Raw genomic sequence first — 27,892 nt, forward strand, 5'->3', positions numbered from 1 at the left:
AGAAATTGCCTGGTTTTGTAGAGGACAAAAGACTACTCAGGAATTAAATAGAAAAACTCAAAAGGCCTTCAAGGAGACTTTTCACCTCTCTTATATGTATATTTGCATTGACTATTTTATCCTCAGATTTGTAAATTAATTTTGGGCTCGCAATCCAGTTTCATCTGGAGGCGTGTATTTTACTGAAGTGAAACTGCTTTGCTTGAATTCATGTTTCCTGGATCAGCCATTTGATCAAAGATGAGTTCTCTCAAACAATTCTGTTTTTTTCTTCCAAGTAAGGAATGTGAATTTTTCACTTGAGGGTTTACAGTGTACAGTGACATTTGTGAGCATGGTGATGGAGTGTTTAATAGCTCGCAGGCAAAAAAACCCCAAACTAGTAGCTGAAAAATGGATCATTTCATATTGGTTGTTCCTAATTTGTTGTAATGACTGTTGTATACTTGTAATTAAGCAAGGATTTCAGAATTAAAGAGCTTGTTCTCAGTGCAAGGAGGTGCTCGTGTAGCTCGTAATTATTTTTGTTTACAAACCTACAGACTCCACAGTATTTGCAGTAAGAATTACTGCAAGGATAGCAGTGTTAGAGGATGGCCTTTAGAGGCTCTCAATCCTGCTGCTCGAGGCTATGAATCCCCCAGCGCTGCTCCGCGCTGGCTCTCCTTGCAGCTCACACAGCGCAAACCCCAGGTAGGAGATTTAAAGCAACACCCTTTGGAAAACTTCTGCTGGGGAAGCCTCGCAGAGAGCGACTGAGCGCTGCAGCCTTTAGAAAGCATTTTGGTTATATGGAGGGATACCTCATTTACTGAAGTTCTGTTGACTGGCATGGCTTGGAAAAGCAAGGGGTATCTGGTTTTGCTAACCTTCTGTGCTTTTGTCCTTGATACCCACTGGTGTAGGTGACCTCTTCTCTCTTCTGTGTTGTGCTTCTCCCTTTGTAGCAATATTAAAGACATCCACTCGGTGCTTGAAGTGACAGTTTATGACGAGGACCGCGATCGGAGCGCTGACTTCCTAGGCAAAGTTGCTATACCGTTGCTGTCTGTAAGTTTCATTCACCTGACATACTGATCTGAATTTTTCCTGCTGAAGGGGGGAAGAAAGAAGAAAAAAAAAAAAAAAAAAAAAAAAAGATTTGCAGCTCTGTGTCTGTCATTTCTCAACCAAGGTCTGTAATAAGAACACTAAAATTTTAACATACTCAATTCACGGCCATGTTGAATCCCATGATAGTTAATTTTTCCTGACAGACTCGGTCCTGGTAATGAACAGGTACTTGTCAGACTTGCCACAGTTGTTTTGGGTTCTCTGTCAGTTTCAGCAGCTGGGGGTCAGGGGTCACCGGGGGGGTGTATTCAGTGGAGACCGCGAGACAGACGGCTGTCATGTCCTTTTCCTGCAGATTCAAAATGGTGAACAGAAAGCCTACGTCTTGAAAAACAAGCAGCTGACAGGGCCAACAAAGGGGGTCATCTATCTTGAAATAGATGTGATTTTTAATGCTGTAAGTCTTAACTTTGGCTTTTTTGTACTGCTAAAGAGTTCAGTTTCATGAAAGCTTTTGTTCCTGATTTGTAGAGAATTTCTGTCATTCCTCGTTTTCTCTAAACCTTGATGTATACTACAGAATACTCTTCTGCCACTGCCTGGCACACCCACTCTTTTTGTTGCTGCTGCCGCTGCTATTGCTGCTAATGTAAGGAGCAGCAACTCATGCCTCTGTGTATGTTTGTGTCTCCCGGGTTTGGCAGCCATGACTTTGAAACTTCGTAATTTTTGCAAATTGAAGCTTGTGTTATTAGTAAGGAGTGAGTAAGCTTGAAATACTGACATGCATTTTAATGCATAGGTGAAAGCCAGCATACGAACCTTAATGCCCAAAGAACAGAAGTACATTGAAGAGGAAAACAGACTGTCTAAACAGGTAAAGAGTAAGGAAACACTAATCCTTTCCAAAAGCCTTAATATCAAGTGTATCCAAATATCTGGTATCATACAGCTGAGGGTAAAGAATAACATTTTCATTACCTGTTTACAAAAGAATATGATAGGTCAGAAAAGGCAGAAACAAAATACATGGGTTTACTGTGTCTCCTCTATAAATTGCAGCTTAATTTCCATGAAATACGTGAATAAGAACACAGTTGAAACCATCAGGTTCCACACATATCAGATTATAGCACAGGTGCATGTAAACTAAGTCTAGCATAAATTTTTGCTGTTAACCTTGACCCAAAAGATCTCCATTTGTTGCAGGGCAGAGACTCTTTCAGCATGCTTTTAGTCAAATTTTAAATAAGTTAGTCGAGTGAGGTTTGAATCAAAGGTGAAAGCAGACTAAAACTCTGCAATGTATTTGAGAGTTCTGTGGGTAGGAAATGTCTGGACCCTTTTTTTTTCTTTTTTTTTTTTTTAATGGATATTTTTGCCACTCACAGTTTTAATGTTTTGGTAAAAAATATTTTAAAACACAGCTTATCTTTTTCTCCACTTGAACTAGTTCTGATTCAGTTTGTCATGTTCCACGAATGATGTATTTTATATGGAGAGAACTGGGCGTTTGGCTGGACTGTGGGAGCAAGGAATTTGTTGTTAGCAGTGAAAAGGCAAAGGTCTCAAAACCTCTTTTTATTTTTCTGGAAGCTGGTAGATTTGAGTGCAATTTAAATTATCTTCTGGATGAATTTTATATCAGTTGTATGATGTACTTCATTAAAAAAGATTTCAAGAGGCAAAATACTTCTTTCTTTATTGGTGCATAATGCAGTTGCTAAAGCTGCATTTTGCACTACTATTCCAGCAAACAAACAGCAAGGCGTTTTATTCTAGATTCATTCTTTTTCCCACTATCATCACAGAAAATGGCATTGTGCTTTTTGCATATTGCAGAATGGGCTAACTTTACACACCCACTTTGGGTTGGTTTTGGGGTGGGTTTTTTTGTTTGTTGTTTTAAATTGACTTCCATGGGATACCCCACCATAATACCACTTAGGGCGGGGGGTAATCTTTGTGTATGACTGATGTGGTTGCATTTTAAAACATCCACATTTTCTGAGAGTGGTTGTCTTGCCTGCCTAGAATTTTCTGTGGTACTCAATATGCAAATTAAATCATTTACTGATTTGTTAACTTCTTTTTGGTCCAGTATATTGCTATTTTAGAGGATTTAAGGATTCTCCTGAATCAAAACCCAGCACTGTTAGGTCTCATCTCTGTATAGTTTAAATGTATGCAGTTAAAGTTACTTTGATAAATACTTAAAAATAGGTGGTCAAAATACATCACAGCAGATAGATTTGTTATAAGTGAAGGAAAAATTGGATGTAAAGGGCCATGTGATCTTAGTTGGATTAGAGCAATAATATTGCATGGTTTCAGGTTAGTGTCCTACAGCATCTTTTTATTAAGAATGGACAAAATTTGTAGGCACTTCAGAATAGGGAAAGTCTTGCCTACTTAATAAAACTCTGAAATGTTAATAACAAATAATTTGTGAAATTTTGCAAGTGACTTTTTAAAATTGAATAAGAATTTGTGTACCATTTAGAATTAAATTCAACAACTACCAGTTGAGATAGCTAACAAATTCTCTCTCTTCCATCTCCCAGATTTTAAACTATCTTTCTCAATTTGTGACCTAGAGAGCTTAACATGATATTTTGTCAGTCTTCACTGAAATTAAGAATGATAGTATTGTAAGCATGAGCCTCTTCTGAAGCTTTTGGGGTTTTGAAACATTTTCATTCTTTCATCTTTTTAACAGCTACTGTCAAGAAACTTTAGCCGGATGAAGCGTTGTATCATGGTGCTCATAAATGCCGCCTGCTACATTAGCAGTTGCTTTGACTGGGATTCTCCCCCAAGAAGTCTCGCTGCTTTTTTGGTATGATCATCTTTATATTATTTTTAATCACCCTGCTGTCTCTGTGTTCTAGACAGAGGCATAATACAGTGCTGATGGGGGGCGGTGTTTCTGATTTTTTTTTTAATTTATTTGAAAGTTTGCATTATGAAGGAACCATAAATTATGTCTATTCACTTTTTTGGAAAAAAAAAAAAAAAAAGGTTTAAAATGTCACACAAACAAGATAGAAAGTTGGGGGTTTTAGTTTATAGTTGTACAAATAACACAAGGAAGTGACACAACTCAGAATCAGTGAAGTATGGATCTGTCTTGAGCTTCTTGCGCATTATTTCTGTTAAATTTTGTTTGGCCTCCTTATATATTGCATATTTACTAATTTTGTTTGGCCTCCTTGTATATTGCATATTTACTCTAAAACTTGTTTTGAATATTTAATTGAATGCTTTTACATATCATGAATATAAAATTAGTGTTATTTTGTCCTCCACATAGCAATATATGTTACGCCTGTAACTTTTTTATAACTACAAAGCTCTGGACCCAAAGAGTTGCTTCCTTACTGAAAAAAAAAACCCACAAATAAAACCAATTTTAAAATCATTAATGCAAACGCACAAGTACCTTTTAGAAATTGAGTTCTGGTCATAGTTCAGATTTTAGTGAATTCAATTTTTATCAGTTTAAATGAAACTGCTGTTTCTCCATAAACACTAGCTTCGTTAATATTAACCTTTATTTTCCTGTTAAATTTTGAAAATTCCAAGCGTAATTGTAGATTCCATTGTGTTTCCCAGATGAATATCTCTTTATTTTCAAAATCATATGAACTACAAACAAGACCAGAGTCCCTGTTTGGTTTTTGCCTGAAAGAGTCCATCCCACCAGGAGTAAAAATGTATACATGGACACACTTTCTGGAATATCTAAATTTATTAAGTTGGCTGAAATACTGAAGTTTTGAGCCTCTCCACCATGAATATGAGCAGGGAATGTTTTCATTCTTTCTTTGAGTGTTTATAGAGGGAGTCTGCTGACAGTACTCCTAGATTGGGTGCCTAAAGCTCAGGTGCCTCAAATTTGGAGGCATCAAACCAGGCATTGGAGCTGGCTGCACTAAAGCAGTAAAGTTGGGGTACTCTAGTGTGTTGCTAAATCATGCTGTTTTGCAGGAGGTTTCTGCTAGCGGGGCTCAAATTGTACTAAATGACTTGTTAAACCATGCTGTAGCCTGTCAAGGGATGGCAGCAAGCTGTCGGTCCTTGGTTGCAAAGTTCATCAAGACTACAGGAGATACATGTGTTGTTCAGACTCTCAGGATTTTTATACTTTTACTGACGCCTGTAGTAACTACACTATGTGCAAAAATCTAAACGTACTTGCTACTGTTTAATTTAGAAAGGTGATCTGTTACTATTTCAGTTTAAACTGATCAAAATTTTATAGGAAATTGCATGTTTCTACATAAAACTCGAACGTTCGTGTTGCTGTTACTGCTCCAGTTAGTAAATACTCATATGTCCAAGTCTGATTTTAATACAGATGTGAAGCACCCACCAGTCATTGGTGGAAGAAAGGAAATGAAAGACATCCTATTCTTTGGGGCAGACAAAATTAATTTTGTCTCATGATGTGCTGCTGTGGCTATGAAAGAAGTTGTGTCACTGTGAGATTGTAATTGTTTCCAATCATAGAGGAAATTCAGTGTCATAATAAGTAGTTGGAAATGCATACAACACTGAATTTGAGCGGGAAGGTCTGTAATGAGTTTACATCATTGTTTAGGTTATAGTGTATTGCAGTAGAAACATGTTCTTGATTTTATTTATATATATATATATTCATATATGTCTTTATATCTCAAAAGCCTCCTTTTCTTAATTTCATTTTAGTATTTGTTTTGCTGTGTAGTGGTTGTGGTAGTTATGGACACGTTACATCTGCACCAGTGCTGTGACTTCACAGATGTGTTCCTGCTCTGCATCCAGAGTGTCTCCTGTGCTTTTCAAGCTGATGTTATTCTGTCCAAGAATCAAATCATCCCTCTATTGGGGAAAACATTGATACGTTTTTGTTAGCCAAGTGAACTGTCTATCCAAATCAACTATCCAAATCTACATGAACTTCTATCATGATCGTAAGTTTTGGATTTAGATAGTTTCTGGAGTTTCATAGCTATCTTAGGCCCTTGAAAAATCTTGAGAGTGGTTCGCTTGTGCATGTAATGCTGAATTATGCTTGCACTAAGGTTACGCTGGAATTTAATAGATTCTATAGAAAAGGTGTGCTTATATGTATCATTTTCATCTCTTCACTGTTATACAAATTGTATCTCCTCTTGAAGTTGTCTCTTGGAGGTTGGAGAATGTCACAGTGAAATGCCAGTGCCAGGAAGGAGATGAGAAATAGGCCGTTCTGGAGCTTTCCACCTCTGTAGGCAGACTAACAAATAGTGTATGAGAAGTAAAGTTTTAAACTAACCATATCTTCCTTCCTGTTGGACTTGAAGACGTACCTTGATGGACCATGTCCTGATACAGATTTGCAGCCGTTTCACACAAGTTATGTATATGGGGGTTGATTTTTCAGATCTCCCATTGCCCCAAGTTCTTGGCGTTGCAATTACAGGTACCCTTTTCTGTAGCTCACCCCATGCCTTTACTTTCTGCTGTGGCCACCGTTGTGGAAGACAACAGGTGAAGAAATTTGGAGAGGCTAGCTCAGTTTACAGAAATGTAGTAAGTTGGTTGTAATTAATGAGAGATCAGGAAAGGAGGACTGCCCTTGGAAACCCACAGGAAGCCTTGATTAATATGGTGACTCTGTAATAAGCCACAGTTATCAGCTTTATGCTCTGCGCACAGTGAAGAGTTCTCTGCAGCTCTTTTTGAAGTCGTTCTCCATGGAGAGTCACAGTGTAAGTCATTGAGACGAAAAGTGCTCATTGAAGAGTCTTGCTGATTATTTATACTCCAGAACTTAGCTGTCTCAAACCTTTATGTTATTTGGGACATTTTAGGAAAGAAGATGTTTTATTAAAGTTTTAGCATGGTTCTTTCTCAAGAAGGCACCAGCCCAATGACCGGTGTTGCCCATGCTGTACCTAGAAGTACAGAAACCTAGAACCTAAGTTTTCAATGTTCTAGACTATGCATTTCCTCAACTAAACAATATTTTACTTATTTCTCTTGCACTTTGTAAACTCATTGCCTCCACTAGGGATTTTGTCTGAATGACTTAAGGTTTTGATTCCTTTTTTTTTTTTCCTATGCCTCAGTAATTCATAGCAGAAGAATAATTGCTACCCAAACACAATTTTTTTACATTTTTGTGCTGGTGTAACTGTGACATATTATTAGCTGTTATTTTTCAGATATTCAAAGATATTTGTTAAGAGCTCATGAAACATAGTTTGATCTGGCTAAAATGTGACTTTGGATTTGAACCATCAGAAGATTTTATATTCTCGCTTCCTTTTCCATATTTATTTCCTGTTAAATAAAGGAGGCATATAGCAACAATGTTCAATTAATGTTTCAGTTCCAGAACAGCTTTAATATATCATGTATAGCCCTCTTATGTCTAGAGGCTGATCAAGAATGTGTTACGTGCTTGTGTTTATGCTTCTTAAGCACCTAAATGCAATGGAAAAGAATAGAATACATAAGAGACACTTTTGCTGTAAATTCATATGATTTTCGGTATTTGAAACAGACCTTTGGAATATTTAGCAGTTAATTTTTATGTATTTTTAATTCAGTAATTAATATGGTGTGTTTCAGGCAGAAGAACTTTATTCGATCATGCAAAAGTGGGTGTTTTTTCTTTAGATAATTCTGCTGTGGGCACAGAAATGTCTACTAAATTGTGCCTAATTTCCATCAGCTTCTTGACCAGACATTTGTGTTCTTGCAGATGTCAGTGGGTGCAATGCAGGGGGGAAAAAAGTGTACATTCGGTTTTTCCAATACTGTCATTTCTCACTGTAATGAGCACAAAAATAATTGGACAACTGAGCTATCAGTAAAAGGACACACTTCAATGTGAGTCAATGAATTATTTTACGGGACAAACTTTAATCTTTAAATGTGATTGTAGATAATTTGTGCTACCATCTGTCCATTTGGAATTCTTTTAGCCTTTTCAGTCGTTATACAGTAAGTGCTGCTGTGTTTAACATTAACATTTGATATTTTACACATTTAATTTCTGTACTGCTGCGTGGTCCTTGGGGAGCTTCGCTCTAGTGCTACATGAGAGAGACAAAGTATTGATCAGTTAACATTTCAGCTACGTTTATGTATGTCGCAAAATTAATGAAAATGCCAGACAAAAATGTCAGAGTGCACAAAAAGGTAGAATTTAAATTTGGTAGTTTAATGAGAAGTTTAAGATGTGCATTATCAAAAATGTCCCCTTGCCTTTAAAGTACAATTCATAACTGAGTAACTAAAGGGAACCACATATTTTACTTAGAGGAACATTGAACATGAAATATGAGGGAATATATAGTCTTCAAAGTGTTTGGTATCCCAAAATGGCCTCAGTAAAGCACTTTAATTGCCTGCTTGAACATTTAACTGTTACTCATAAAATAAACTTGTTTCCTTTCTCATTTGGAAGCAGAGTACCCTCACCCGACCACACGCGTACTTTTCAGTATGTCCTCAAATTAAAGCGTTCTGTGAACATGTTCTCCTGTTCCTGTTCTTATTCCTCTGGATCATTTTATACGTGTATACACCTGCACGTAGAAAATACTCCTCTCTCTTAGGCTTTGAAATATTGATAAAATGACTCTCCCTGCATCCAACTCATTTGTCAGGTCTCGCTCACCTTCGCTTTGTCTTCTAATGTTACACAATTCATGTGTGAAAATGACATAACAGTGTCCCTAGCTTTTGATTAAGTGTTAGTTCTCTTGCACGTACACCAGTTAGTTGTGGTGGTGTCATGCTAATGAACTGAAACCGAGAAGGAAACAGGAGAAAAAAGAGCTGATCCCTAGCAGGAAATGAGACAGTAAAGTAATTTTGTCAACTTGCTTATCTTTTTCCTGTTAAAAAGTATGTATTTCAGAAGCAACTTTCACTCAAAGCTGAAGGACAGAGATTATGTTTTGGGAGAAACTTGATGTGGTACCATCAGAAGTGTGAATGCACTTGTGTCGGTTTTTAAGTATTTTCCTTTTTCCCCCCACACTGTAGTTGTAGGAGAATCAGAATTTTGCAGGTATATTTAAGAGCTCATAGATTTTGCCATTGTTGATAGCATTCTTGAGGATATAATCTATAAACACCTTCAAATTGCTTTTTACTAAACTTGGGTGAACTTGACCATCAGATTTTCTTTGCCATCTATTGTCTAGAATTTGAAATTGGAAGAAGCTCTGGTAAAGTAATTGCAAAAACTTCTTACATCCTAGAACAGCCTTTCCAAAAAATCCTCTTGCTGTCAAAACTGCCTGTTCTCAAAAGAGAGATTTGCAGAGGTAAAGTGACATGGCAGTGGCAAGGCCAGGTACAAGCTTCATTTCTGATGCAGTTTGCACACACGTGCGAGACTCTTTCAGCTTTTTGTCAGCTGTATCTTCACCAGCAGGAAAGAGAATGAAGTAGACCAGACTGCTGTGCAGAACTTACTGTTCAGAAGTTAAGCAGACAAAAAGAAAAGTGATCTAAACCCTGGTTCCTCTTCCCTGATTTTCTATAGCCTGGCAGAACTAATGTGAGACTGCTGCAAAAGTACAGAGGGATTTGAGCTTAGTTATACTGCATTCCAGGTTTCAGAAAGGAGGATAGGAAAGAAAAGGAAAAAATAGTGGATCCTGGTATATATGACCATTGAGATCCATTAACCGGTCATACCCAAAGAACATACCAGCACCACAGTGATTAAAAACACCCTCTGTATTTACCTATAGCAGTTGAGGAATGATGCTGGCATGGAAATACTTGGTGTCGTCAATGCACCTTCTTGTGTGTGACACATTCTGTATTTGCAAATCTGATACAAGGAAAGCCTGGGCAATATTTATATACTTAAAAATTTATGTTAGTATTTTATTTTGTTTTTTAAAAGTAATTTTCATTTTACTTCCTTCACGGAGTAAATGCATACTTGCTAAACCAGTCTAGGGGTGTGATTCATTGCCTAAGCACAGACTTTGTGCCTTTTTCGGTACTCAAGAGCATCCTGTGTGCTGCTCAGCTGCTTGCTGTTCCAGGAGGACATGTGTCTGCCTTAGGTTCTGTGTCACTTCTGCCATCACCATGCAGGTGACTGGGTTACCCACACCAGGTTGTCTAAAATAGAACCATAGAATCATTAGGTTGGAACAGACCTCTGAGATCATCAAGTCCAACCGTTGACCTAACACCACCATGCCCACTAAACCGTGTCCCCAGGTGCCACATCTACACATCCTTTAAACACCTCCAGGGATGGTGACTCCACCACTGCCCCAGGCAGCCAGTTCCAATGTTTAACCACTTTTTCAGTAAAGAAATTTTTCCTCGTGTCCCATCTAAACCTCCCTTGGTGCAACTTGAGGCCATTTGCTCTTGTCCTATTGCTTGTTACCTTGTTGAACCCCATACAATTGGCCTCGGCCCATCGATCCAGCCTGTCCAGGTCCCTCTGCAGAGCCTTCCTACCCTCGCTTTAATTGCTCCCTGAGGTGTTTATTTTACCTGCACATCTATTTTGGGCACTTACGTAGGTTCCGTTCTGAGTTCTTCATGAACTTAAAATTTTCAATCTCAAAACCACCTATGCAGTGTGGGGAAATACTTTCCTTATTTTATGATTTCTCAAACAGGAAGTAGAAAAATAGAGCATTGATATCCCAAGTCTTGGACTTCCCTCTTCACTACCAGCCCATTCTTCTCACCTATTTTCCTTTTCTCTCTACATAGAAAAATGACAACTTTCCACTGAAGATACATGATTATCAAAGCTTTTAGAATGCTATTACAGCTTGATACACCAAAAGGTCTGATGCACAAAAATGTGGTTGATCAAAAATTACAGAAGTGAAGAAAAACTGCTTATTACTGTTCAGTATTTAGTGTTGCCTAAAAAGTTCTAAAAACAAAGGGTGTTTTACCTCCTTTTCACTTTAGCAGTGGTGGGTATTACATGGTTTGCTTTGAAGTAGAAGGACTATGGGACACACTGATTTTACTAGGCTGTTCAATATTTAAAATAGTATCACTTAATGTTTTGCAAAAAAGTTTCAGTGTAGTAAAGAAAGAAGCAATGACCGGATATGTTGCATGCTAGTGAGAAAAGCCCAAGGAAGAAAGGCCGAACAGTGAATCAATCCATCAACACATTTGCAAATAGAATGTGCAAAAGGCTTAGAAGGGACAGCCTGTTCAGAAATGAAGCTACCAGTTTCTTTTTAATGCTCCTTAAGGATTCCTCAGTGTGCTTATCTCTATAGAGTAGTCACTTGTTTAGTAGGTGTGTAGCTGTAGGTAATACTAGAAGCATCTGTACCTGGGTGGAAGAATTAAGGAAAAACAAGTAATTTTCAATATGCTGGATTTTACTGGAGGGAAAACACTTAGGGTAGCTTCCTAATGTTTCAAATACGCATCATGAAAATATTTGTCCTGCTTATATTGTTTAGCATGCAATTTTATCATTTCAGTTTTGATTGCAGAAGATGAAATCCAGACTGTTAATATAGAAAAGGTGTAGAACATACTTCTACTAGTGCCACCCTTGCTATATGACTCACAGTAGTTGGTTTTATTGGTGTTGTAAGTAAAGCCTCAAAAGAAAAACACCCCTAAGTAACCGTTGTAAAAGTTTTGTCCCTTTTTCCTAAAATGGGACTGTCTGCCACGTACCACAGCTTTATCCTACCTTTTTGGCAAAAGAGAGATGCTGCGTGCTTCCCATTCTAAAAATGGCTGGTTTGGACCAGAGAGAGTTTGAAAGCTTGCTTCCCACTTGGAAATAACGGGTGAATGGTGATGCTTCTTGTGATGGTGATATCCAAGACCAGCAGAACTGTCAGAAAAAGTGAATGATTAGTCTGTTCCTCTCAGGTCGTACTGCTCTCCCCTTTCTTGTGGCTCCTCTGCCTGCCTTCTCAGCATGGGGTGGACTTCCCATGCAGGAAGCTTTGTTTTCAGCTCAACTCCATTACGATTTATGTAGGAAAGTCCTATGGAGGAACTGGGTATTTGCAGCTACACTAGGAAAGCTGCTTATTTTGGCACTTAGGGAAGCTTCATTGTGATTGAGTGAAAAAGCAGTAGAGCTAGAAGTTATCCTTTGCTTGGGATAATGCATCTCTCTGTGTACTGAGTAGACAGTCTTAATTTCAAAAGGATGAACCACTGAAGTGCGATGTTGCAGGAGAATACTTAAGAAGTTCACAAGGGGTAGATTTTTTTTTTCTTCTAAATTAGACATGAGTTCTACAGCACGTTATTAACGTAATCTTTATCATACAGTTCAGTCACGGTAAACATTTCCACCCAGGGTGTTTTCTGTACCTGAAGAACTAAGATTAAATCCATTGTTCCAGAAAAAATGATGTTTCCCTGAACTACCTTCCCACATGCTTTTCCACCTTTCCCTCCTGCATGTTGGTCCAAGGCAGCGGCTGCAGACCTTGGTGACAAGGCTGCATCAAGCCAGTCACTATCTAGGCAGAATGTTTGCTGCAATTTCTTGATTAAAGGGCAAAAGGTCGCAAAGTTGTGAAGAAATGCCTTACATAGCCTTAGCCATGTTATTTGTAAAGGCTGGGTGTTTCCAGTGGCCTGTCTTGCGCAGTAACTTTTTGTACAGGTCACGGCAATATAGGGAGGAGCAAAAATCACCTCAAAGATCCTTTTAGTTAAGTGTTAATGCAAGAAACAATGTTGTCTAGGTAGTCTTTTAATAGTTGAAACCCTCAGAGTGCGGACAGAATGTTAAATTTTTACTGAGTGTCATGCTTAGGCAATTTAGCTTCTGCAGGAAAGGAGGATTTCAGTTGACCTTGAAATAAAAAGCCTGTAAACCTCGTAGCCAGTTGTTTGATAGAAATAGCATTTTTTGTTTCGTTTGTTTATTTTTAAAAAGAAAAATAATAGGTGTTTATATCCCAAAATCTCTTTATTACTTTGCAATAAACAAGGAGACATAATTTAAAAGCATAATTTATTTTGATTTCACTGGTAGATTTTATTTATTCCAGAATAACTATTAACATTTATCCAGTGGACCTAAGTAATGTTGTGACCAGAATTGTTACTGAAGAGAAAAAAAATAATTAATAACTCTAAGCCAAATGGCTGCAGCCGATACTGAATAGACTTGCAACTGCATGGCAGATCTTTGGAGTTTGTGCATTTCCATGAATAACATCTGCACAATTACTGTAGCTCTGAGGTGACAAGATACCAACTGCTTTCCAGAGACACAAGTACTCTGAGAACCCACTGATTTGCAAAAGCAAAAAAATTGACGTAATTTAGTCTTGTTTGTTTGAGATTGACCACTGCTCTTGCAGCTATTGTTCGCACTGCGAAGTTATCTGTTAAAACTGGTATTATGCAGTTGGAACTTCTTGGGCAATTAGTGTGCAGCACTAGCTGAATAGGAGACATGATTTTCTCTCCACAGTCGTATAGTAGCTGTGATTAGACGTGCCTGTATTCCAGTTCTAATTGACTGGCCTCTGTAAGTAGACACTGCTCATTAATGAACAGAGACAGACACTTCTAACCCCATTAAAAAAATAAAAAGGTAGCAAAGCAATGTGCTCAAAAGTGGATAAAATTAATTCTGTTTTGATATACTGAATACATATTTTGCATTCATAACTACAGGAACTGTGTACTTGGGAAAGCTATAATTAAAAAAAAAATCAAGCCAATATTAATGCATATCTGTGATTCTCTGCACTCAGGATGTCTCCTCTAAATCATAACTTGAGGGGTAAACATATTAAGCCAAAGGTAAATCTCTACTTTAAAAGTAGCCCTGGCAGGACTAATGCATGAGTTTTTGCTATTTCCTAATATTTCTCCTCAGCCTTTAAGTATAGGAGCGCGTGACGTCTATTTAGCTTGAGATGCCCCTTTCTGGACTATTCTCATCTTAATAAAGTCAGCTTGTAGGAGACTTCTGTTCTCGCTCTGTCTCTCCTGAGGTCTGCCTCTTTCTGGTGCTCATTTATAAGGGAGAGGAAAAATCTCTTCCTTATCTCAGACCAGAGAGCACAGGTGTATGTATTTGAAAGTATTTTCCAATGGCAAATTCTTCGATTTCCAGGAAAAGTGTATTTTTAATAATTAAAATAATCTAATTCCTTTAAAGATGAATGTTCCATACTGTAAGGAATTATTTAAGCCTGTTTTCCTTAATAAAGAAAGAATGAGTGGTTTTTGCTTGATATACAGTATTCTTTTTGCTTTTTGCCCTTAAAGGCCCTCTACTACCAGGAAATACCATATCCCTGTAACATGGCTGAAAAATTTAAAAGTAGGTATTTTAAATATTTGCTGCCATCTTAATTATTACTTGCTTAAAGCACCACTGTTAGCAGAGGGATTATGAGTTAATAAAAATGTCATAGTATTAGTATATAAAACACAATATAATTTTCCCAAGATAATGATTAACAGCGTAAGGCCACATTAACAACACTTAATGCTTATTTCCCTAAATGTGCTTGATTTTCATCTTTTAGGAATAGTATCACAGTGCTGTAGCATGTAAACATGGAAACATTTTGGAGAGATTTATTTTAAAGGAGGGGTAACTAATGAAGTCCCTTGTTTGAGCTTTGTTTCTCTATTACGTCACTGTACTCATAGCATGGCAGCTTCACGTCAATCTGAATAGTGTTTTTAATACTGGATATTAATATTCCCTGGTGCAACTCCAGTGAAACACATTAAAAAGTTATTTATTCATCACAGTCTATTAGCTAGAGCATTTGGAAAATAGCTGTAGTGCACTGGTAGGTCATTATTATGTCAGTATTCCTTTCACATACAAAAGTCACTTTGGGTGTGAGTTGTGGTTTTTTAACCTTTTAAGAGATTTTTGCTTTGTTCCAAGCCTGCCTCAGGTTTTTATTAGCTGCCTTGATTCCATCAGTATGAACAAGATACAACTGTATAAATTATTGATCCACCCGAGTGTACCTCTGCTCTTTTTTGGAGTGGAGGACTCGTTCAGCCCTCCTAACGGGCGGTGGAGCATGCTGGAGGTACCTACCGCAGCCCGGGCTGCCCACCCGGCCAGGCACCCTCCTGCCTCTCCCCGGAGCACCTGCAAACCGAGCCGCGTCCCATTCAGCACAGCAAGAACGGCCCTATTGTTGCGGGGAGAAACGTTTGTTTCTGAGAGAAAATTATTCCAGTTCTACCGCTGAATGAAAGACAAGGCTGTTATTACTCAAGGGATATTAGGCCTCACTGCCTTTTTGAGAAAACAAATTTGCTGTAACTTTATCTGTAATTTAGTATCACATGGGTGCAAATAGAGTCTGCATTGTATGGAATAGGAGGCAGAAGTAAGAGTTTGTTAAAGCCATAAAAGGGTTGGGTAACCCTTATATTTTAGAAAGTGGCCTTATTGGGGTCATCAGTTAAAAAAAAATAAAAAAATTCTTCTTACTATTAACTGTCCGTTTTGAATTTGCTTTTAAAATGATAGTGAAGAAGTAAGGCTTGTGTCTATATGGGGAATATGGCAAAATTACAGGTTTCCTGAGGGCGATTGTATGTATTTTGGCTTGACCAACAGCCTACCTAGTGAATGGTTATGGTACAGGCTACTTGGATCTTTTTCTACAAGGTTTATTCTTTTTGCTTTCTCACAGTAAATGTAGCAGAGCTTTACTGTTCTGAAGTTCCACTTTCTTGAAGACTATGATGTCAAAATACTTAAATAAAATTTCCTTTTTGTTGGTTCCTTCTTGACTGTCAGCATTTAATAGGGAGAAATAATATTAATTGTTTAAAACCTTTGTCCTTTATGCAAAGGAGAGCCTAGCCCTTGCAAATGGTGCTATTGAAGCTGGTCCAAATAAGTAGAGTATTTCATTCTGTCAAAGTTCATTTTTATGCATGTATGCTTGTTTGCTGCCTTACGTTCTGATTAGGTAGCAAACACGCAAACTATTTGCTTCATATTCTTTCTCTTTTTTCTTTTTTCTTTTTTCTTTTTATTTTTTTAAATAGAAAAATTCCAACCCAGTTGTAGGGGTTTGATCTTGCTGATTAGCAAAGTTAAAGTTAAGAACTTAATGTGGTTTCTAATCATCTGGCAGCTGTCATTAGTGAGTGACAATGTAGTTAATCCCCCCCGACACACAACCCTGCTCCTCCATTCTCCCAAAAGCGGAGGCAGCCACCTCCAGGCACACTCCCAGCTGAAGCTGGGAGCAGGGAGTGCCTGTCTGACCCCGGGATCTGAACCTGGGAATCTCTGGTTAGCATGCTTCATTGCCTCCGGATCACTGCACTCACCCTTCTGCTCCTTTACTTACAATGTCTAATGCGCCTAATTTAAATTAAATTATTTTAATTAAATCATTCAACTGTTTCTCACAGTGCAAGGTGGTTAAGAACTGTAGCTGGCAGTGTTTTAAATCAGGTGTCTCCACTTGGTCGGACTGAAGTCAGTGAGCCAAAGACGACTGTGGATTCTGGCACAGGCAGAGCAAAAGGTATATGTGAAAAAGCCGTCACAAACTAAACGAGAACTGAGAGTCACAGCAGTTATTTTTATAAACATCAGTAGCATTTCTGCCGGTATGTGTCTTTCCACGGTGTGCCACAAGCACTGGGTTCACAGTTTGCAGGGAAGGCAAAAGGCCGAGCAGGGAGCTTGTGATTTCTGGATGGAAATAAAGCTCATCTCAGTTTATCTCCCGATTTGAGCAATCCTGTCATTTGCTAGTCAGGGAGTGTAATGAATTCTCTGCTGCATCACTGGCCAGGGTTTTTAGTAGGTAACCCCTCAACAGCTGATGGCACTGCATTGTGGTACTCCAAGGCTGCTATTTATTTTATTTTCTACAGACATCCACTCTTTCTCACATTTCTTCCATTAAAAACCCGAAATATCCCCCTCCCCCAAATTACAGAGAGCAAAGTAAACCCGAAGCCTTGAAGAATTCTGATGCAGGAGGAGTGCTTCAAAACAGGCTGTCTGTGCTCTAAAATGTCGTTATAGACTGATTAAATTCTGTTGTCTGCCTGGCAATGACAAATATGGCACTTCCTTGAGACTACTTTAAAATCTGGGTGGCAGAACCAACACCCCCATGTACTCCTAAAGTACAGGACTATCTGCTCACTCTATGATGGATCTAGTCACTGCTGACTTGATTTTTAGAACTGATAGTTGAATATAAAATATAAATCAGTTAAAAAATGACAGATTATTTCTGGGGGTGTTTTCAGTGTTCACCTTTATGATAGTTGCATTTTTTTAAGTTAATGCAGTTTAAAAATCATTTTAAGTTTCCCCGCACGAAGGAAAGAAATGAGATATTGGATTCGCAAACAAAAGCTTTATTGGTTTATGACAAGTAATCCATCTTTTTGCATTAGTGTAGCATTGTACCCCAGATTATTTTTCATAATTGATAATTTGTGAGTCATATATTTGTTATCTATTCTTTTATGGGTTTGTAAATAGTGAATGATGTCAAAGGTCATTGAGCTTTCATAAAGGAAATGGTTTTTATTTTATTTTTTAAGTTTTGATTTTTGTTCTGAAGAACTTTGTGAATATTTCAGGGAAGAGCACAAAGAAAAAGGTGATAGCAGTTTTCCTGGTAGGAACTTCATGCAACATAATGTTACAGCAATTCAAAGAAGAAATGAATGTTAGGACACATGTGAAATACTCTAGCAGGGTAAAAATATTTAACTAGAATTATTTTACATTAGAAGTCAGTTATGATTTCTGTAATAGTGGTTAAGTTTTAAAAGTTGGAAATACCTCTAATGCAGATGCGTGCAGCAAAATTGAGAATGACATTTGCATGTGACTGATTTGATTTTTTTTCCTTATCAGAAACATTTTTGCAATAATCAACAAGTAATTGTTTTCCTTCTATCATAAAAATAGGGGGGTTGTAGATGTGTGCCATCCCCGCTTTTTGCAAGAATTTAACACCGGTTACGGATTCAGAAAATCTTAACAAGGGGGAAAAAAACAAACCTTATCTTTGCATCTGAAATATTAGAAGGCATCAAAGCGAGGTTATATGTTGATACATTAGTTTGTCACAGGCAAGTAATTAATAAAAAGTTGTAGGCATATGATTTAAAATTTAGTTATCCTAATGAGGAAGCTGGTAGGAACTTTTCCCTTCACTAGTGTTTCTCTAGCCAGCCCATAGACTTTGCCACTGACTGGGCTCACAGAGCTTTCCGATGCAGTTAACAGTTTGGAGAACTGAAGAAAATATGAAGAAGTTCAATCAGAGGGAAAGACAACTTAAAGTAATTTACAGACAACTACATAGGAGGCATAAAGTATTTCAAAATCAATTAAATTTTAATTTCAGAGCGAAGTTGTTTTCAATATACTGTTGCAGCTTGTATGGTTCTCTCTTCAACGTTCATTTAAGTGTCCTCTGAACAGTTTAATTATAGTGAGGCATTTCTATTAAAAAAATTATTCAGGATTATGTTCTTAATTAAAATAGAATTGAGCTCATTTAATTGTGATGTAATTATAATATTATATGTAGGATGTCATTAAAGTAATGTAAACAGTTTTTTTTCCCAATATCTAAAAATAAGAAAAATAATAGCTGATATTTTTTGGTAAAAATGGTCTTGAAATTTCATCTGAAAATAATGGCTAATTGAATATTTTACAAAATAATTTTAATCTCAAATCAGTAGCAGTGTTAGTAGGACCAATATATTTCATACTTAAGAGATATTTTAGTTGCCTAGGAATAAAGCAGAAGTTATATACCATTGCTGAGTACTTTTTATTTCATTCTGTAACATACATCAGTTGATTCTTCTCTGAGATATTTTTTTAACTAGAGTTTATGTTGGGTTTTTTGTTTGTTTTTTTTTTCTTTCTAATATTGTGTCTAGCTAAGCTGGAATTACGTAGTAATGTATCCTGACTATTTCAGAAAAGTGCTTTAATCTAGGTGCTCTGTTCAACTGACACTGTAAAATGAAGCATTTTTTCAGCTTGTCAGTTTATTAATTTGAATATCATAACAATTTGATACAAATAAAAATATATCTTGACATTTGCTCCCTAAAAAGTAATCAGGATTTCGACAAATGGACACAAAAAAGACCTATTTTAAAATAACCCTTTTTATAGCATTGCAGTGATTTTAAAACATATCTAGTTGTACTTGTGACAGGGTGATGTCCTTTCATCACTATGGATATAAAAATACAGACTTGAAATACAGAAGTACTGAATTCTATAACTAGGGGGTAAAATATACGTTATGTAATATAAAATGCATTTAATAATCTTTATCTTTTCTTTCTGGTTTTATACTACTTGTGAAACTGTTCCCCCCACCAAAAAAAACAAAAAAAAACAAAACAAAAAAAAAAAACACAAAAAGGAAAGAAAGGATGTCAGAATTTTTTTGAAAGCCAGAATGTGCTACTTTTGAATTGCATGGCTTGCCTGAATCTTAGCCGATCATAAATGCAAGAGGACGCTGCTGCTGCTGTCATTACCTGCTGGTGTATACTGCGGTGGTGTCTGCGGGGCAGTGGGCACACCGTAGGGACCCTCGTTCTGTAAAGTTAACAAACTGAGCCTGTGCTGTTAAATTCATATCATTAAGTTCAATTCAAATCAGTAGGGCTGTCCCCAGGAGTAAATTTACACGTATGCATAAGTGTTTGCCATATCTGACCTGCTCGGGGAAGAGACGAATGTGTGAAAGAGGCAGGGAAGAAAAAGCATGCACTTAGATTAATGGAGCTTCCCGAGCATCTCTTCATTATCTCAAAAATATCAGGCGTACTATTGTATTTAGGCTATTGTAAGTAATTCTTGGCATGGCTGCACTGTGTTGAATGAAGCATTGATTATACAAGAGGCATAGGATAGAAATACATTTCTGTGCTACATGGTACAAATACTTCCTGTCTGGGAAATTAATGCATTTACAAGACCAAGCACTAATTGTGATCTTTGAATGTGAACTCTCAACAGTTATGGCCAAAATTATTTATCAACAAAAATATGTCTGAAATATGTGTGTTAGACAAGTGTAGAGATTATTTAATGTTTGTTGATTAAAAAAGAAAGTTAGCCTATTTTTCATTATATTGGAAATTATTTAAATAGAGAAAAATAGAAAAACATAAGCACCGTTGTAAGATTTAGGATTAATTTGGGTTAACCGAAAATCTCTGGGATTATGGATTTTAAAAAATTTCAGTAAAACGTATGTTCTTTAGCTTGAAATTAAGAAGGATTTAGTTTAGTGATAATGCTAGTTCAGTCCTATTTCCTCATAAAAATAGGATCTTTTTTCCTAATCTTCCCTGGATGTCATTCTTCCCTCAAGCCTGTAGGTAGCACCCTTGCATCACGCAAAAAATCACTGCCTTTTCTGAGGCACAATTACTATTTAGGTCGGGAAGCCTTTGCTTGTGCAGACCTCTAAATGCAGCTAGTACTATTTGCATAATTTCCAGACTTTGATGACAATCTGTGATCTCAAAACAGTAGCCTCAAGATTACGCATTAAGTTGTTTGGCCTTGTGACTCACTTCTCTCTTAAGATGTATCCTTTTTTTCTGTGGGACGGATGGAGGAAGGCACAACAGATCGCTGTCATGAGGAACCTCTTCTCTCATAATTATTCACTTCAACATACTGTCCATCAGGTATTAACACATGAGCGTAATTCTGTGTTTCTGTCTCATCTGCACACTCATGGTCTCTTCCAGCTGCTGGGTAAGGTGAACTCTAAGACTATAAGCAAACTCTATTCATCCTCCTCACCATGGGCTTGATCCAACACTTACTCAAGTCAGCAATTGTCCCTAGAGTAGCTGGATGCTGGCTTGGTGGTGACTGAGTTTCACTGAGACCACTGCCATGCAGGATCAGGCCATCCCAGAAGGGTATCAGCCCACTGTCAGTGCTGGGGAGGTGACCCATTACCAATGCTGCTGTTGCTTCCTTTTTCAACTTGCGAAATATGCAATAGCAAAGAATGTAATACTCGCATTATTTTTAAATCTTGGGCTGTTCAGATAGAAAATTGTTCTGCAAATTATCTTTAGAGTTTAACTTTTTTTTTTTTTTGCCTCAATATACGCTTCGTAAAATCACTGCTTCCATTTCTAGAACTCAGCGATAGCGCACCATCTCTTAAAATGACAGTTTATTTTCCTCTGGAGTTGCTCTTCTGTCACTCGGTGCAGAATGTGTCTGGGTCTACTACTTTTTCCTAAGAGATCGTACCAAAGAAGATATGATTGTCACCCTTACCCATGATCACTGCATGCTGAATAAAACCATTGACATTTACTCTATTTTGCTAAGATTTATTTAATTTTACTGACATTCAGTAAGCAGGGTTAAAAGAAGAAAAAATCATATAAAGCTCTTGTTAATGTACAAGTTAATGATTTTGTCTGTGTGCTGGACTGGGATATTTGAGAAGGAAAGACAGAATGTCTGGGAGAGCCCCCCATGAACAAACTGGTTTTTAATTGTATTGTTTGAATGCTTGGATGTATGTTAGAAGAATCAAAGTGCGATGCAGGTGGGAGGGAACTAACCTTTGACTCACTGTAGCAGTAGAAAAAGATCAGGACTATCAGCATGGGAGTTTCCAGCCTTTCCCTTTTCTCGCTAGAATAGAAGGCATTTTTGTCGTGGAGAAGAGAGGCACAGATTGAGTTCCCACACACACCGAGCCACTCTTTGTCTGGGTTTTCTTTTTTTTTTTTTTTTTTGTAAAATGCAAACCTCCTCATCTTTCAAGTTGTTACAGGAACCCAAGCATTAAAAAAACTGAGAAGTGAGTATTTTTTATTGGTTGTTTTGCCTGGGCAAGTGCCGCATGGTTAGTGAGAAAAGCTGACTTGTTTTTGAAGGCCCTGCTTCAATTTGTCGTGTCAGTGGCCAAGTTAGAAAGGCATCTGCTGTTCATAGCAAATGCTCATATCGTAGCTCGTTAGACAAGGGAGTCATTTTCCAGCACGGGGGTCCCTGAGGGAAGCAGGACGCCCAGGAGGAGGGTCCCATCATGACTGACTTATGTCAAACCGAAGCATAGACTAGTATAGCAGGAGAAGGAAAAAAAAAAAAAAAATGGTGTGAGGAAATGATGCTTCTGCATCTATATATTAAAAAAAAAATCTTGTTTTAGTATGATTTTATTTTTTTAAATCTCTATTACATCCTCACAGCAATGCGCGTATTCATGTCAGGTACTTTATATGCAGGTCATACACAGGTATCAGTTTGTATCGCAAGGAAAAGCTAACCGTATACAGGCATGGCTGGTAGGTTTCTTTCAGTGTATAGCATTCTCTGTGTTTCTTTTCTCAGTGTGTGGGAAAAATAAGGCTACACAAAACATGACAGGAAACCATTTAACTGTTTGTCTGGAGGATATGCTGTAAGTTATCTTTTTAAACTTTTCATAGTTAGATAGCAGTAGGCAGAAATCTGTCAGGGTCTGTGGCAGAAAGATTACAGAGACATACACTTACGCGCCTCTACGGTAGATTCCTCTAAACTTAAAAGAAAATCTTAAGTGAGGGTATAAAACAATACCTCATGATAAACTTATGCTAAAACTGCTGTAGTGCAATTTTGGGTTTTTCAACCTTGTTTTCGCTTCCTGCTTTTTTTAAGTGAACTAATTATTTTTAAAGAATTATTCTGAATATTCTGAATATAAATACTACACAGCTCTCATTGTGCATGGGCTATTACCTTGGTGTAAAACTTAAATTTCACAGATAATTCTGAATGATATCTTAAGAAAAATAGCCATTTAAAATTTACCTGGTAATATATTTTAAGATGTTCTGTCCTGTGGTAACATTCAAGCAATTAGATCAAACTGTTTTTCAGTAAAGGACAGGCTCAGTGCATGTGAATGTGTTTACCTGAAATATTCCTTCTCTTGGGGAAGAATATCTTCTATTATCAGGAAGGTCCACTGAGCGAAGAACCAGCGATTTGTCACTGTCAAGACACAAGATCAAATTTTCAAAGGAAAAAAAAACTGGAATGCAATCACAAGCTTTCACGAAGCAGACACTGAGTATTGTGGTCCTACTTTTAATGTATTTTTCTTTTTGAAATCTGACACAGATAAACATTATTGAAGTACTGTTTTAGGGGATTATTGGTATTACTTTGTTGTATGATGTGAAAAATCTGTGGACGGATTCTGTTCTCATTAGGCTACTTTTACATCAGGATTTTAACTGTGTTGGATTCTCCACTTGCTTACACCCTTTTTTAAATCAGATTTCATGTATTTTGTTGCTGAGACTGGTTTGCTGGGCCAGACTGCCAGTGACATCGTTCTTTTAGGGGAGAAAGGATGGCGTGTTTTAGCAATGGCACTTTCATTCAGTCCAGGTCAGTGCTGGCGGCATCCAGAAGTCACTGCTTTCGGCATTTCTGACATCGGGAGGGCTGTGGCAGGATCCCCACTGCCACGTGCATTTCTGTCCTTGGTGTAGTACCGTCCTAGCTAGGGAAGGGGGTCTTCCTTTGCTGGTGTCGGGATGCCTTTGCCTGAGGTTGTAACGTAGTGGAATAAAGGTCCAAGAGAACAGAACTGAAGAGGCTTACGGCTGGTTCTTTGTGATCTGAAATCTTTGGTCTTGGTGTGGTGGTGTTTTAGAGTGGGATGTAAACACTGCTCTGTTTTTGGCTTTCTGCTATCTGAAATAGCTGTGCCCTCTCAGGTTGTTTGTGCCTTCATAAAAGGAAGGTCACCAGATTTTTTTTCACCCATCTGTATCAAGAAATCTATTAACTAGGAGCCCCTCCTGTAAACTAAATATACAGCTATTTGAAAAACAACAAACAGGTTTGTTTGGAAACCTCACAACAACCTACAGGTTGATCCATGAAACACTACTCCTATCCCATTTCTCCTTGATCTGAGGTGTTTATGCAGCAGTTACCACCCATCTTGAGGATGCCAAGATGGAATCCCACTAAAATTGTTTTCTTTTTTTTTTTTTGCTGAATGAATTCTTTGTGCATCTTTATTGCATCAACAAATCTTGTGTTCCTTTATTAAAATCTTATAAAGTCTTTTGCCAGTTACTTACTGAACTTTTTACTAACTTGTTCACAGACCAGAACAGTCATTTTACTCTGAAATTAAGTGTATTAATGCCATCAGTCAATGGGTTTGCTACCCAACTTTGGCATTTGTACCAGAAGAACATCTAGCTGCAGACACAGAAGTAACCCCACCTTTAGGTAACTTAAGGATAATAGTAGTTGATGTTACTGTAATCATCAGAACAGCCTTTTCAAAATTTATTTTTATAGTTCTAAACCTTACTTCCATTTATGTATATTATGTGAAACATTCTCCTGTTACTTTACTGGGAAGATCAAATGGTCCTTCCAGTAAAAAGTTTAGTTTTCACTCCTGCTGGGATGAAAACTAATGGTTCCCCTTCATCCTGGTTACCTGTGACAGACTCTCCTTTTCTCTCCATGTTGTTAGGTGTAGCTGACCAAATGGCAAAGCATCATTCATTCTGATGCTGATATTCTTTTCTCAGACTGTTTGTGATGAAGAAACAGTTTTTCTGACAAAAGAAAATGTCAGTAGTGGTTAGGCATTACATCAGGAAGGAGATGAAATGAAAGAGAGCTGATGGTGAAACCAAGTGGCTGTCTACTGATGGTCCCAAATATGAGGACAGGAGATTGAAGTTTGGTCCATGCCTGGCCTTGGATAATCAACTCTGGCTCAAATTCTGATGGGCTAATTTTGCTGGACTAAAGCATAACGGCTCGTGTTTCCGGCTGGTTGCTGTTAGACCTTGAGAGGTGTGTAGCAAAGAGGAAACGACAGTCACCTTGCTGTCATAAAAACTGGCTGCTTGCTGCGGTAGCTATTCTGGAAAATGGGGCCAATGGAGCAGAGAATGCACATTGCTCAGGCACAGCCCGAACACAAACTCCCTTACCTCAGCCGGGTCTTAGCTGGCTGCTGGTGGTTCACGACTGTCTGGAAGTGATCCCTTTTCCAAAGCAGAATCGCACAGCCAAGGCCCTGCACCCCGGCTGGTGTCCGGTCCTTAGGGACAGCGCTTCACAACTTTTGCCAGTTAATTATGATAGAGATGTTAAAACTTGTCCAGTCCTTTCTGAAAGTTGCATCTCTGTTTGTATGTTTTAATGCTTCATCTTCCTGAACTCTGAAATTTGATGTTTTAGATGTAGGGAATTAATTTTCTGTTTCAGAGTTGCGTATCTATGTTGAAAGACACCCTTTTTCATTAAGGAGGATTGGTGGTATTTAGATTTGTTTCCCGTTCTCGTACAGTAGGTAGTCTTGTCAGCTCTGTCTCTACCACAAATGCACATGATACTCTCACGTTTGCTGGAGTCTCAAGCCTGAAGTCAAGCCCAAACTCCTTGTCCGTGCTGTCAGCAGGACAGACATCTCGGTATCAGATCCTGAGTGCGCTGTTGCTGAACCAGACAGAGATGGCCAGGGACGTGGCTGTCGCTGGCTCAAACCATAGCTGTGCCTCTGTAGCCATACTTTCTTGAGCAATGTGATGTGCAGAAGCCCAGCTCAGCTGAGCACACCCCAAAAGTGGTACAGATACCACCTCAGTTTTCCTTGGGTAGTTCTCTGACCGCTCCTTATTTCCTTGGTTTACAAGCTTGCTTCAGACCTTTTGTGGGTGGGTGAGCAATCTCTAGCTGTTCAGGGTTTTTTTCAGTCAAATCTGTTTTATTACTCTTCAGTAGTGTCTGTGAACTGTCTAACAGTGAAACAACTGGAATTAAGTTAGCATGCCAGTGCAGAAGTGCATGAGATCTTTGGAATAATTCCAGTTACTTATTTAAGAGTAGTAAAGATGCTTAATAAGTTGTGAAGCTGTGAACATTTGGAGATGTGCTTTCACATCCTACTTTTGATATGACATGTTATTTTCTTTGTGTGTGTGTGTTAAGAAAGTAGAAAGCTTTTAGAAATGGCATCATGCTTTTTCTCATAACAAGAAAAATTAAAAGGGAAAGAGGACTTGGGGGAAAAGAGAAGGAAAGAAAAGATAAATACTTCATTTTCTTATGCTAGGTGGTTTCAGGCCAAGTTGTTTTCACAGATCGATTATATAATTTCTTTAAAGTAAAATCTCACACAGTGTAATAACCTGTCTAGTTTCTACTTGAGTTTTAGGTCACAATAATTTCTATCTCAGCAGCCGGTATTGTTGTTAAAAGATACACTCTGTTAACGCCCGTTTACTTGTAAAGTAAAATATAATCTTGATTGTGACTTGGAGCAGAGGGTGTTAGTACTGACTTTGTCAAAAGCAGCATTAAGATCAAGAAGGAGACTGTACCTTTGGGATATTTATTATAGAAGAAGTAGCAAAGTCTTTACGTTGTTTTGTTATTCATTAGAAAGCTAAGCCACCAAGTGAATCTGAGCCTGTTTATTTCACAGCTACTTTAATTTTACCTTTTTTTCCCCTCTCCGTCTGAACATTTAAAAAGACCTTTTCTTTCTGAGTCTATTTAAGCGATGCAAGACCTAAATCAATCCTAAGTGGCAACCACTTCTCACAGTGTTGTGTGTGGCTGTGTGTTAATTAGCTGAAATAGATTATCCCCTGGTGTGTGGCGTAGTGTTTGTGGTTACTTTTAGTGTGCATAGTTTGCAGTGGATTTCATGTTTATTTTCATGTACTGAGGCAAATTCTCAGTATGTCTTCAAATTATCTCCTTGGGGGTGTTTCTTCCTGAGCTAATCCTGACAGACTCTCCCTGGCAGATATGCCCATCATCAAGAACAGGAGAACACTACACATGCAGGAACCTCTGTGCTTGGGGCTGTATGCAAATTTAATGCCCAGCTCATTTCTGTTTCTCTTACATGGATGACAGACATTTTAACAATAACTTTCACATTTCCCCGTGGAAATCCCATTGTATTACTGTATGTATATGAGCGCATACATGCATTCACTTTGTGTACATGTTTGAAAATGATACCAGGAACACCTATACTTGTAAATATGTTTTATGCCCTTTTTGTTTATTTACATATAGATAAAATGTATGTGAGAAATCTTGTGTCAAGAATGCAGTCCTCAAACAGCTCTTTATCAGAGATGTAGCTAGATCCCGGGGAGACTTATCAGATACTAAAAAATAGATAGGGTAGAAAATGTGATAAACAAGAAATTGACACTGAAAATAATTCTATAGCATTTGGGGGTTTCATGCCTTCATATGGTAGCGAGAAGCAAGAGCATAGGAAATAAGCTTTTGTTTTCTGATGTTTGAAGCAAGGCACAGTCAGAGCAAATGATATTCCAGCAATTGCAAATAGAGCTTTCTCCAGATATGTCACAATCTTCATGACTGAAATGAATTCTCCCTGGTGCCACAGGTTTTGGAAGAGCTGGGAGTAGCTGAAGAGCTGCTAACTTATTTTCTTTGCCTTTTAAAGGCGCTAACCACAATGTGGGCACTTGGACACCAACGTTTGTGTGTAGGCACTGAAATAAAAAGTGACTTGACTGGCAGGGGTGCATTCGCACCCACAATCCCTCTCCTCTTCCTCAGTGCATGCTTTTGGGTGCACACGCCTCCTTCTGAAAGGAGTGACAAGAGGAAAGGGTGACATCCTTGTCCCAGACTGGAGATGGGACACGTACCTGTTCCACGATCTCTCTGAAACCAGCATTCAGTTATACTGCTTTATGTGTTTGGGTAGCATGAAGGCCACTCTTCAGAAAAAATTTGAAACAGATTCCAGAAATATGGAGAAAGGTTTTAAAGAGACAGGGAATT

The 27,892-nt window shown here is 38.0% G+C and overlaps 1 protein-coding gene across 2 annotated transcripts in view; it reads left to right on the forward strand.

The window, feature by feature from the left end:
- The window catches only part of MCTP1 (multiple C2 and transmembrane domain containing 1), a 285,371-nt gene that overhangs the window by 188,874 nt on the left and 68,605 nt on the right, over positions 1-27,892 (forward strand). For both annotated transcript variants that reach the window (XM_086480292.1, XM_086480293.1), the window contains 4 exons: positions 948-1,050; positions 1,409-1,510; positions 1,856-1,930; positions 3,773-3,892. In XM_086480292.1, coding sequence (XP_086336418.1) covers positions 948-1,050; positions 1,409-1,510; positions 1,856-1,930; positions 3,773-3,892 — 400 coding nt within the window. The remainder of the gene's footprint in view (positions 1-947; positions 1,051-1,408; positions 1,511-1,855; positions 1,931-3,772; positions 3,893-27,892) is intronic.

The sequence above is a fragment of the Leptosomus discolor genome, chromosome Z (assembly GCF_034619465.1).
Source record: "Leptosomus discolor isolate bLepDis1 chromosome Z, bLepDis1.hap2, whole genome shotgun sequence".
In the NCBI taxonomy this organism is placed as follows: domain Eukaryota; kingdom Metazoa; phylum Chordata; class Aves; order Leptosomiformes; family Leptosomidae; genus Leptosomus; species Leptosomus discolor.